This window comes from Pseudorca crassidens, chromosome 5 (genome assembly GCF_039906515.1).
Source record: "Pseudorca crassidens isolate mPseCra1 chromosome 5, mPseCra1.hap1, whole genome shotgun sequence".
Lineage (NCBI taxonomy): Eukaryota > Metazoa > Chordata > Mammalia > Artiodactyla > Delphinidae > Pseudorca > Pseudorca crassidens.
In genome coordinates this window covers 77,386,396-77,398,664 of record NC_090300.1, presented here as the reverse complement: position 1 = coordinate 77,398,664, position 12,269 = coordinate 77,386,396, and the positions used below count along the sequence as shown (strand labels likewise).

Genomic DNA, 12,269 nt, shown 5'->3' with positions numbered 1-12,269 from the left:
ATATTGGAGATAGGGAATCATAGGTGATTTTTTTTTAATTTCCATATTTAAATTTGTTTTGAATGGGTTAAAAGAAAACACATTTTTAGACTTTAGGGCTAGCTCTGGGGCCATGTTCATAGAAAGAAACTTTCCAGGTACATTTCTCTGCTTTTTAAAATAGTATTTCAAGTCAGTAAAGCATGGTGGTTAAAATAAGTCATAAGCTTTGGAATCAGTTGTGCTTGGCTTCAGGTTTTGTTCTGGCACTTACTGGCTGTGTGACCTTGGATGAGTTACTTAGCCTTTCCAAGCCTCCATCTCTTCGTCTGTAAAAAAGGACAAATCATTCCTGCCATACAAGGTTATTTGAATTGGAATAATCTATGTACACACTCAAGTTAGAATTGCAGGCAAAATTTTAAAGTGATTTGGGAAAATCATAATGACCCTCAGGTATTTTTTTTTTGTGCTGTTCCATAGCAACTTTTCAGTTTTCTTCCCAGCTATCAAAGCTACCAGCTTTCTAGTTTTTTTAATTAGGATTCCTAACATTTGAATTCTTCAATATAGAGTGCCACGTGTTTAGAAAAAGTGAAAGTGTGAATGTATTTTGTATGTTCTTTTTTTTAGTTACCTGGTGGGAGACGAATTGTTTGTGGTAATGGAGTACCTCGCTGGGGGATCACTTACTGATGTTGTAACAGAGACCTGCATGGATGAAGCACAGATTGCTGCTGTATGCAGAGAGGTGAGTTTGCTCCCTTTTTGAAAAGTTACAGTAACAATGTGGTTAACAGGATGTGAAAAGAAGCAAATTTTTAGTTATTATCCAAGCAGGATACTTTGAAGGGTGAGAGGGAGTGCCATTAAAAATACACCGCTCAACAGTGGAAACAAGGACAAAGTGGTACACATCTTCACCCTAAGTATTAATTAATAAGTTTACTTGTGGCCTTATTGATCTCTTTAAAGGTGACCAATGAGATGATATTCATTAATGAATTTGAGACATACTGTTTGCTTAGGCTAGTAGAATTCTGCCACATTGCCTAGATCTAAGCCAAAAATGAGCCTTTCTTTCTTCCATGTAATCTTTTCCTACAGATGAGACTTAGGTTAATGATTTGCTTATTGTCATTAAAATTGCACAGTACTTTCTTCGAGTACCCTAGGAATCATTGTCACAAAGGACAAAATTGTAAAAGTTCTTACGACTATTATGTTTCCTGTGATATGGCTTTCAGCATTTTTACAGTGAATTATAAGTAAATTATAAACTTTGTTCATGTAAGAACAGTATATGTGATGTTTTTCCTTTTTCAGCTTTTATTAGGTGTTTTTTAAAAACTATTCTTTGAAACTTTTAATTCTAATGTAATTATGCTTCACCTAAGGGGAGCCCTCTTGACTCTTTCAGGAGGGAAACAATAATATATCCCTTAACAAAGAATGTTTGATCACTTAAAAGCTGATAAAAACTTAAGGATTTATCTATTTATACTTAACTTGTTTTTCTAATAATTTTTTTCATAATCAATATAAAATTATTTTAGTAGTTCCTCTAATTGTGATAACATTTGTTTCTATTTGTTTACACAAGTATTTTTCTGGGGATTTGTTCTTTCCAGGAATCTGCTTAAATGCTTGGTAAATGTATTGCAGTAATACACAGTTAATCTGGTTTTTTTCTTTGAATAGTAGATTATTTTGAGTGAGATTTTTGTTATTAATGATGTACAGACTTTATTTGTTGTTCTACTTTAGTGGGGGTAAGAAATAAAAACAACTTTTTCCAAGTTACAATTTATACTCAGTTTACATTAAAAAAACATAGCAAGCAGATTTTTTAAATTGAATTTCATTCTTGTTTTTAAGGAAGTAAGAGTAGTTCTTCTGCTCTTTTGACTCAGTGCTTTCTGAAATATGGCATAAGACGGAAGTGGTGTCCAGGATCGTCACTGGTGTCTAGGGTGTGGGTATAGCTTTATGTAAAACCTACCATAGAAGAAATGAAGAAAACATTTTACATAGCATTGAACAGCTGGAGAGAACCAGACCCGCAGTGGCTTACATTGATTAGACTTTGGCATATTTCAGATTCAAATGGAAATGATAAGTTTATCCTTTACTGTTGAAATGATTTCTAAAAAGCCTTGTTCATATTTACCAAGTGCTGCATACCTTTAGGCATTTAAACCTGAGCAGGCCTAGAAATCATGTAGACCCACCCACCATTTCATAAATGACAACATTGAAGACTAAGTGATATTCTATGGTATTAAATAATCTGTGGCAGAAATAGGCCTAGATAAGACATTATATAATAATTGTCTCTGGATAAGAGCAGAGAGTGGGAAGAGGGGGATCTAATTATTTTAGGTGTCTTATTTTCACAACTGCATGTGACAGGATTTTTTTCTTCATGATATTATTAGAGTATCTTCTGCTGGTTACTAGAGGTGGTGCTCAGGTCATAAATGGTGTATGTGAACTTCCCTTAGACTTTTCAGGGACTGTTTCATTGATAGGTGTTTTTCTCCTGTTCAGTGTTTACAGGCATTGGAGTTTTTACATGCTAATCAAGTGATCCACAGAGACATCAAAAGTGACAATGTGCTTTTGGGCATGGAAGGATCTGTTAAACTTAGTGAGTAACAAGTGAATAAATAACATTTATATGTTACTTATAATTTTCTGCCTTTTGTTTAAGTAAAAACCCTCTTCTGCTATTAACATTTTTATGACAATACATGCAGTGGGGGAGAATAGTAGTAAAAAGATATGGACTGTCAGCTGGACAGCTTGAGTTTAAATAGCGGATCTGCTACTACTTGCTGAATAATTTTGGGTGAGTTACATAATCTCTTTTTGTGTCCATTTTCTCATTTGTATGATAAGGAAAATAACAGTACCTATCTCAGAGAATTCTTCTGAGTAGTAAAAATGTAAAGCATTGAGGAACAGTGTCTGGGACTATTATAATGTTGGTGCTGTCTTCCAAACATAAACTTGGATTTATCTCTGCTACCTGTTGGGGTAGTTTTTTGTCATTATGCTGTTCATCTTTCTCTGGATTTGGTAGATGGTGGCCTAATTGGGGGAGGACTGTATGACCGTTATGTCAGAGATGACAAGGTCTGAAAAAAACCATGTGTAAACCTCTTTCCCTAATTAACTTCTGTATCAGACATGGTAGAGTCATGGAAAAAAAACCCAAAAACTCCTTTCCTCTGCTGGCTATAATCTCAGTTCCAACCATGTCCTCTGGAGGATTCAAGAAGACCTTCTACTGAGGTTTCTCCAACTATGCAAAATTCAAGGCATTTCTTAGATCAGGAGACCAAAAACTTTTTCTTCTGTTTGCCTAGAGAGTTTGGCTCGTTTTTCAACATCTCTTTTTTTAAGATAGATACTCCAAAGGTTATTCAACCACAAGAAAAGGGGACCCAGGTTCTGTCAGATAGTCAGAATATATAGTTAATAATTGTAATTTTAGTGGGAAAACTAGAAATTGACATTCTCATACACTTTTGGTGGATACACAGGTAACTAAATTTGACTTTTTTGGTTAATATGTTACCATGGCTCTACCACTTACTAGATGAATGATCTTGGATAAGTTATCTAAAAATATGTATGCCTCAGTTTCTCCATTTGTAAAATGGAAATCATAACAGTAGTAAATATGCCTGTCTCATAAAATTATCATGAGGTATGTTAATTCTTATGAGGTATTATACTTGGAACAGTTATAAGCACTCATTTTAGCTGTAAATGTTATGATTTGACCTAACAATTGCTCTTTTAGGATTCTCTCCTATAGAATTACTGAACATACGCACAGCAATAAGTACAAAAATGTTCTCTGCAACCTTGTAAAGAAAGTCCAACAATATCTTAAATGTCTCGTAGTACAGAAATGGTTAAATACATTATGGTATTTTTATGTTCCGTGAAGTTGTGTAGTTATAATAGTGAGGTGGGTTAATGTACTAATATGGAAAGATATCTAAAAAATTAGGTTTTAAAAAGCAGTTTACAAAATATCCTAACTAGGTAAAATAAATCAGTCAGTTCACGGGTATTATTTGTACATTTGGAAATGCATAACGAAGAGTCTAAAGCTTACAAACCTAAATGTTAACAGTGTTTACATATGGAGTAGAATGGGTTTAACAGTAGAAGGAAGGAAAAAATTCTGGATTCTCATCTTGACTTTTCCACTAAATTAATACTGGGTACTAAATTAGGCATTTTGCTCTTCAGTTATAAAATGAGGTGCTTGGAATAGAGTAATGCTGGTGAAGACCTTGTAGGTACAGTTGCAGTTAAACATGTTCTTTTCCTAGGCTCTCTGCTGAGTCGGATGCTTATTATTATTAATTCTAGCTTCTGTTTATTTTCTTCAAAAGTAATTTCCACTTCCTGACCTTTGCCTGATTCACAGCGGACATAGTTTTGGTGTCCAGCTTTGGTGACTTTTTCTTTTAGACCTTTTTCAACTTTATTAAAATTTTTAGGATAGAATTATTTAGAATAAAAGGCTTCCTGATAGGGCTTCCCTGGTGGCGCAGTGGTTGAGAGTCCGCCCGCCGATGCAGGGGACACGGGTTCGTGCCCCGGTCCGGGAGGATCCCACATGCCGCGGAGCGGCTAGGCCCGTGAGCCATGGCGGCTGAGCCTGCACGTCCGGAGCCTGTGCTCCGCAACGGGAGAAGCCACAACAGTGAGAGGCCCACGTACCGCCAAAAAAAAAAAAGGCTTCCTGATAATTTACCCTCTACTTGTGGGAAGTAAAAGTTAAAAAGTGAGAGTATATAACATCATCAAAATATTTGTAAGCCCATTCTGGTTTTCTTTATTAATACTTTCTTAAAAATTAAGAGGCTGAATACTCAAATGTAGTTAGTTAAATCATATTAAGTAAACTCTTAAACAACCCACGGACACCATTAACTCAAGGTGTTTTGTTTTGTTTTATAGCTGACTTTGGTTTCTGTGCCCAGATCACCCCTGAGCAGAGCAAGCGAAGTACTATGGTTGGAACGCCATACTGGATGGCACCAGAGGTGGTTACACGGAAAGCTTATGGCCCTAAGGTTGACATCTGGTCTCTGGGTATTATGGCTATTGAGATGGTAGAAGGAGAGCCTCCATATCTCAATGAAAATCCTTTGAGGGTAAGACCAATTAAGCATCAGCCTTATTTTAAGAAAAATAATTTTCTTTAAATCATTTATTTAGACCTTGCTTTTGCCAGGCACTGGCCAAGAATTTAGGATACGAAGTTGATAAAACCTAGTCTCTGCCCTCACTCTACGTCTAAAAATGATTTGCTTCTGGCTTATTGAGTTGAATGTGTTAGGTAAAGAGTTTGTAAATTTTTGGTAAGCTGTGTGGTTTCTAAATTTGCACATAAGTAAGAATTTGGTCACTTTTCTGCAGAATTAAGGGGCTCTAGATATATCCTTCAGGTTGTTGACTTTGAACCTTGGCCTCTGTACCCCCAGGTACAAAGAGGAAAGCAGGATCACATCTATGAGAAGCCTGTGTAGATGGCAATGTTAAAGCCCATATTCAAACAAAAGAGTGAGGGTTCTGAGAAACAGATGAAGTCAGTAGATTTTAAACAGTTATGTACATATTCCAGCAGCTGAGGTGGAGAGTTCCATCTTTCTTTCTTTCTTTTTTATCTTTTACTTCTTTTAAATTATCATGTATGACTCAATATCAGTAGTTAATAAGGAAATGCAAATCAAAGCCTTAACAAGATCACTTCACCCTTACTAGAATGACTGTAATCAAAAAGGCAGACAATGATAAGTGTTGGTGAGAATGTGAAGAAATTGGAACCCTCATACACTGCTAGTGGAAATGTAAAATGGTACAGCACTTTGGAAAACAGTTTGACAGTTCCTGTAAAAATTAACTTTGAGTTACCATGTGACTTGGCAGTTCCACTGCTAGGTAAATAACAAAGAGAATTAAAAGCATTCATCCACCCAAGAACTTGTACACAAATGTTCATGGCAGCATTATTCATAATAACCAATAGGTGGAACACAGGGAATTTTTAGGGCAGTGAAAGTATTCTGTGTGATACTATAATGGTAGTTGCATGACAATGTACGTGTGTCAAAACCCATAGAACTGTGCAATACAAAGAGTGAACCCCAGTGTAAACTACAGACTTCTGTTTAGTGAAAGTGTGTCAGTATTGGTTCATCACTTGTAACAAAGTGTACCGTACTAATGTATGATTTTAATAATGGGGGAATTCTGTGTGTGTGTGTGTGTGTGTGTGTGTGTGTGTGTGTGTGTGTGTGTGTATGTGTGTAGGGGTGGTATATGGGAGCTGTGTACTATCTGCTCAATTTTCTGTACATCTAAAACTTCTTTTAAAAAGTCTATTGAGCGTTTTTTTTTTTTAATTCCATTTCTAGGAATTCAAAGAAAATAGAGAATTACATAAAGAATACAAGGATTTTCCAAAGGGGATTGACTAAATTATGAAGCACCCATATAATAAGACACTATTCAATTCAGCCATTAAAATAATTTTGTAGATCTAATCTGTTATTATTGATAGTGATGATGAGGGTGGGATATAGCTAGTTTTGTTTCTTTTTTTTTTTTTAAGACTTTGTTTTTTTAGAGCAGTTTCATGTTCACAGCAATATTGAGAGAAAAGTACAGAGATTTCCCATATGCCCTCTCCCCCTACACATGCATAACCTCCCCCATTATCACCATCCCTCACAGAGGGTACATTTCTTACCATCATTGAACCTACACTGACACATCAGTATCATCCAGAGTCTATAGTTTACATTAGGGTTCACTCTTGATGTCATATGTCGTGGGTTTGGACAAATGTATACTGAATAACGTGTCCATTATAAAAGTATCTTAAAGAGTATCTTCATTGCCTTAAAAATCCTATGTGTTCCACCTGTTCATCTATAGCTATATAGATATAGCTAATTTAAAATTTCTTAAAGCAGTTTCAACAAATCCCATTGTTTTGAAATGTGGTATGACTTGGAAAAAAAATCTTAAGAAAGATAAATGGGATACTATATGTGGATGGTGGGATTGTGGTCATTTTTCTTTATACCATTTTATTATAGTGGTAGTTTTATTTATCAGTATGTATTTATAATCCAAAAAAAGAAAAAGGTGAAGATAATTTTGAAAAAGAAGTCAGGGAAATGTAACATCGAAAAATAAAGTGAAAAATATCTAATCGAAATGGGTAGAAATAATAACCACACTTTAGTGTGTATGACAATTGTCTTTAAATACGTAAGAGATCCATAAAGTTTAAAGTACTCTCTAACTTTGTTGAGCTATCTTAAGTATGTCAGAGTTGTTCTTCTATTCTTAGGCCTTGTACCTGATAGCGACTAATGGAACTCCAGAACTTCAAAACCCAGAGAAACTTTCCCCCATATTTCGGGATTTCTTAAATCGATGTTTGGAGATGGATGTGGAGAAAAGGGGTTCAGCCAGAGAACTGTTACAGGTGAATTTGGAAATAATTCTATTTTGGGAAAAAGTTGACTTTTTTGAGTAACCGGCAGAAAGTTTACATAGAGTTCATAATTACATTTCACTATTCATTCATTACCAGCAGCATGGCAGCTGCTGCAGTTCAGGATTTTATCTGCTGAGAATAAAATACCCATAATACTGGGATAAATGTATAAGTTTTTCATATTACCAGTTCTCACACCAGTTCATTGCAGGCATGGGTATCTGGGTCATTTAACTGAGATTTTATAATATGAGAAAAACTAAAAAGACTACACTTTCAACCATAAAAGTGATGTAGTGATTATGTTGATTTTATAGAAGTACTGAAATATGTGTTTGTTAAATAAATTATGATCCATAAAGTAGTCTTAGGGGCTTAATTGAAATATTTGGCTTCTAAACTGGTGACATTTACATTTATTTTCCCCCACTCTTTCTGACAGCATCCCTTCCTGAAACTGGCCAAACCATTATCCAGCTTGACACCACTGATCATGGCAGCTAAAGAAGCAATGAAGAGTAACCGTTAACATCATTGCCGTGGCCTCATATTCTTTTCTCCATTTTCTAAAAGAAGTCTTTTAATATATGAAAATTATTATTCTTTTGGGGTTTAAAGAAATGGTCTACATAACAAGGAGGAAAAAAACAAGCTACTATTTCCTGAAGACAACCAAGAAAAAATTGCAGAACTGAATGACAACTTTCTTATTGAATCCCTTCTTTAGGGTCCAAAAGGAATTGTGGACTGAATCACTAACCTTACATCTTTCAGCAGAAAGCCCATCAGGGCCATATATCATGCTTGAGATTTGCATTTTATTTTGCTGACTTCATTATAATAGATCCCATTCATTGTCCCTTTTGAGGTATTTTCAGTACTTGAATGGCAGATTTGGGTTTTTCAGAGTATGTGTTTTATCTGCTAGTCTTCTTTTCTCTCCATAACTTTCTTTTCCTTGACTTGCTCCTTTTGAGTTGCTTTGAGAAATGTTTCTTATGCCTAAATTGGAGGCAAGTGTGATAGAAATTATGTAGCTCCTTATATTGGCAAAGGAGTTCAATATCGTTTAACTTTGTATAGAAGTTAGAACCAGCTGTTGTTACATGTAATATTTCAGTTCAGAGTTTGAACTGAAGGAAGGGAAGAAAAGAATGTGATTTTTACCTTTTTAAACAAATGTGAAAGAATCAGTTTTAAAAGTTTCATAATAGTGAGTTGTTTGGCATTTGTTAACATGTATAGAGAGAAGACTAATCTATATTTATAACTAAATCATTGAAACAGAAAAAGAATCCCATTGACTCTACTTTCTTACACTTTGTTTTTCTTTCTATGTCCTCTTCAGATTTGGCTTCAGGACTTTGGTTTGTGCCGCTAGTTTCCCCGTCCCTCTTTTTTTCCCTTCATTTTGGAAATAAGTTTCTGTATATGTTGTAATTTTAGCTAGTTTGTTTTTTAATTAACCCTTTCTCACCCTACTCCTCCCCCCCTTCCCATGGTAAATAATATAATAACCATTGAATTTTCAGAATTTAAAAGTTAACCTTTTTTTTTCCATTTAAAGGTAAAAAATATTTGGAGCTAGCAGAGACAAAGTGAGAGGCTTGAACCTTGGTGAGCTCTAAAATAGATAAGATTATATTCATGAAAGAGAAATGTCAGTTACTTAGAGATGCAGCTTCTGACCAGTAAACTGTAGAGATTTGTTATAAACATTGTTCCCAGCCCATTACCAACATTTTTACTGTCTGTGAGAACTTAAGTGACAAAGTACTTCTTGGTAAATTCATGGGTCATTTGAGATGTTGAATTACTTTAGATTTTTTTCAAATAAGTAAATAATATTCATGTAAAAAACTGGAGAAAGAAAGAGGAATGAAATGTGCTTGTTGATAGCAATACATTTTTTATTTTAAAGATTTAAAAAAGGTCTGTGACCTGTAACATTAATTATTAGAGTGCCCTCTCTTCTCCCTTCCCCTCCTCCCTTCATCTTCTCTCATCATTTTAATTGTTTGGCTTTTGGAGGCAGTATTGTCCCTTCTGACATGCCAAGAGCCACATGAAAGAGAAAAATACGTGCTTTGGTTCTGGCTTTTTGTTCCCACCATTCGCTCCTAATTGACTTCACACCTACTTGCCATCCTGCAATAGTACAAATCATGAATAAAAATAATTTTGATGTTTTGGAGTACATTAGGAGAACTTAATATGAGTTTTATTTCCTATCATTCCCATCATATCTCTGTTAAGATACAGGTATAAGGATAGAAATGGCTGGTGGGGTTTTTTTTTTTTTTAATTGGTAAGACAGGAAGGTTTTCACAAAAATAAGTAAGATAATTAGTGAAACTTGTATCTAGAGCACTTAATAGTCTCTGTTTTCAATTTGATTCTTGATTTCCTTTTTCTCTGGATTATATTGGCCTTCTACAGCTATTACTAAATTACTTTACAGAAATAAGCTGGTTTATTTCTGGTGGAAAGCTACAGCGTCTGTTGAGTTCCAGATTTGAACATTCTTTGTAAATAGTTGTCTGGATGGATTATGATAAAGAAGATGCTACCAATGAAATAGAAAACCAACTAGATGGTGTAAGACTGTGATCCTCATGACCACTCTAGAAGGCACTTCCATGCGTAAGTCATAAAGGCCATATTCACTGAATGCAGTGCCAATGCCCCATTTTTATGCCTGTGACTCAACAAAGGTCTTTTCAGTTTATAGAAGCAGTTTGGGGTTTGTATTTACAACTTCCTTGATGGTTACCTGCATGTCCATTGCTGGCAACGGACTTTGTCATTAAAACCTGACTCCTAGGTTAAGGGAGCTACGCTGTGGTTTATTCTTTACTTACTTGGATAAACTAACTTGTAATAGAAATGTACTTTGGTTAATTCTGAAATGTGTCAATTTTTGAATAATCTTAATCTTAAAAGCAATACAGAATTGTGATTTATTAATTTTAAATTAAAATGTTCACATGTTGTTGCAAGAAAAATTATATCTGAATCAAGATTCATGGTTTTTTTTTAATAACTGCCTTTTGTATTTACCTTTTTGTCATTACTTTAGAATGAAAATTCCCATTTAAATCTAAAAATTACCTTAGTAGTCCTCTTTTGTTATTAAGACAATATTACTGTAGTATTTATTATATTTCAGACTCTGGCAGTCTAAAAGTTTCCTTCTCCTCTTGTTCCTTTTGCTGCTTTGAAAGGGACAGTTAAAACTGAGAAACCATGAAAATATTGAATATTTCATCCTACATAGAATAGTAAACAAGTAGAGTGATTGTGCTAGCATAAGAAACTAAGGCTAACACAACTCTGTTTTCATGTGTTGAGTGCCTGGCACACAGTACAAATTCTCTTCTCCTCAACATATAAATATTAAGCTGCTTAAAGTGTATCTAGTTACCACCAGTCCTAAATGACCTGTGCCTTTAATAAGCAATTTAAAACTACCTATGAGGATTTCTTTGTAGGGCTCACATAAATACATGTTCGTTTATATATACTGTATTCTAGCCAGAATAATTTTAGATCTGATCAGGCAGTAGCTATAGTTAGAAAAAAAAAAAATGGGTGCTTAAATTTGCATCAGTTTTTTAATCTAAAAGTTTTAAAATATACTGAGATCCATATCCAGTGAAATGTCAAAAAATCATTATGGAATATAGCTAAAATCCAGATTAAGATTCTTTGGGGGTTTTTTTTAGTGAAATTATAGTAATATAAAAAGCAGATTGTCTTCCTTGTCTCAACTGCTCCCACAATAAACAACTAAAATCAGTTTTTCCACAGTGTGTGTATATGAGTATGTGTAAGAAGGGGAAAAAATACACACACACACACACACACACACACACACACAGATTTTATTTCTCACTAACACATTTATTGACCACTTTGACAAAGACACTGTGGTAGATATTGTGGGAATTACAAAGGAGAACCAAGCACTGGCCTGGCCTTGAGAGAACTGAAGTCTTTCTCATTCACCATTCTAGAATGTTGCCAAATGAGAGAGAAAGAAATGTATGATAATTCTGTCAAACATCTTTGGTAGGAATGTCTTGTGTGTTTTTTGTTTGTTTGTTTTGGGTTTTTTTTGTTTTTGTTAGATAGAAATGGAACTAAGTGAAAGTAACTTGTCTTTTCTGTTTTGTCTTCAAATTTTATATTGACTTTTATTTTTAATTTAATCCCATTCAATTATTTAATTGTTACATTGACATTAACTGCTGTATTTGATGACCTTGTTCAATAATTTTGTTCTTTCAGGGCTAGAAATAAACTTTTTTAAATGTTCATTTTCCCTTTTCCTAAACTTTAATTCTTTCTTTAGATCAGAATAGCTTAAAAGAATAAGTGTAATAGGTTTTCAAAGAATGTTCTAGTATTTTTAAGGATGAATATTTTTTAAACATGTCATGGCACCATGAATGTATTACAGAGCTCCAAATTAGAAAGGTTTTCAAAAATTAATGAGTAATAAGCGTGAGCCTTCGCTCTTCTAAATCAGTTTCAGAATAAATTTGTTCAAAATGTTCTGGCTATCAGACCCAGGGAAACACTTCTGATCTGTTGAAATACCTTCAATAATTTGGCCTGAAATTCTAATGCTTACCTAGGTGAAGTAATAAGAATCTTACTAGAATTTTTTGTGTTAAATGCACCAAGAAATCTTTAAAAGTGCCATACATTAAGGCTTCACTTCATTATACGCATTTAATTTGAATGT

At 34.3% G+C, this 12,269-nt stretch overlaps 1 protein-coding gene across 3 annotated transcripts in view; it reads left to right on the top strand.

The window, feature by feature from the left end:
* PAK2 (p21 (RAC1) activated kinase 2) overlaps positions 1-11,838 on the top strand; it is an 80,414-nt gene extending 68,576 nt beyond the window's left edge. For all 3 annotated transcript variants that reach the window (XM_067738533.1, XM_067738534.1, XM_067738535.1), the window contains 5 exons: positions 613-730; positions 2,530-2,629; positions 4,966-5,162; positions 7,370-7,507; positions 7,962-11,838. In XM_067738533.1, coding sequence (XP_067594634.1) covers positions 613-730; positions 2,530-2,629; positions 4,966-5,162; positions 7,370-7,507; positions 7,962-8,048 — 640 coding nt within the window. In that variant the 3' untranslated portion in view covers positions 8,049-11,838. The remainder of the gene's footprint in view (positions 1-612; positions 731-2,529; positions 2,630-4,965; positions 5,163-7,369; positions 7,508-7,961) is intronic.
* The last annotated feature ends 431 nt before the right edge of the window (positions 11,839-12,269 follow it).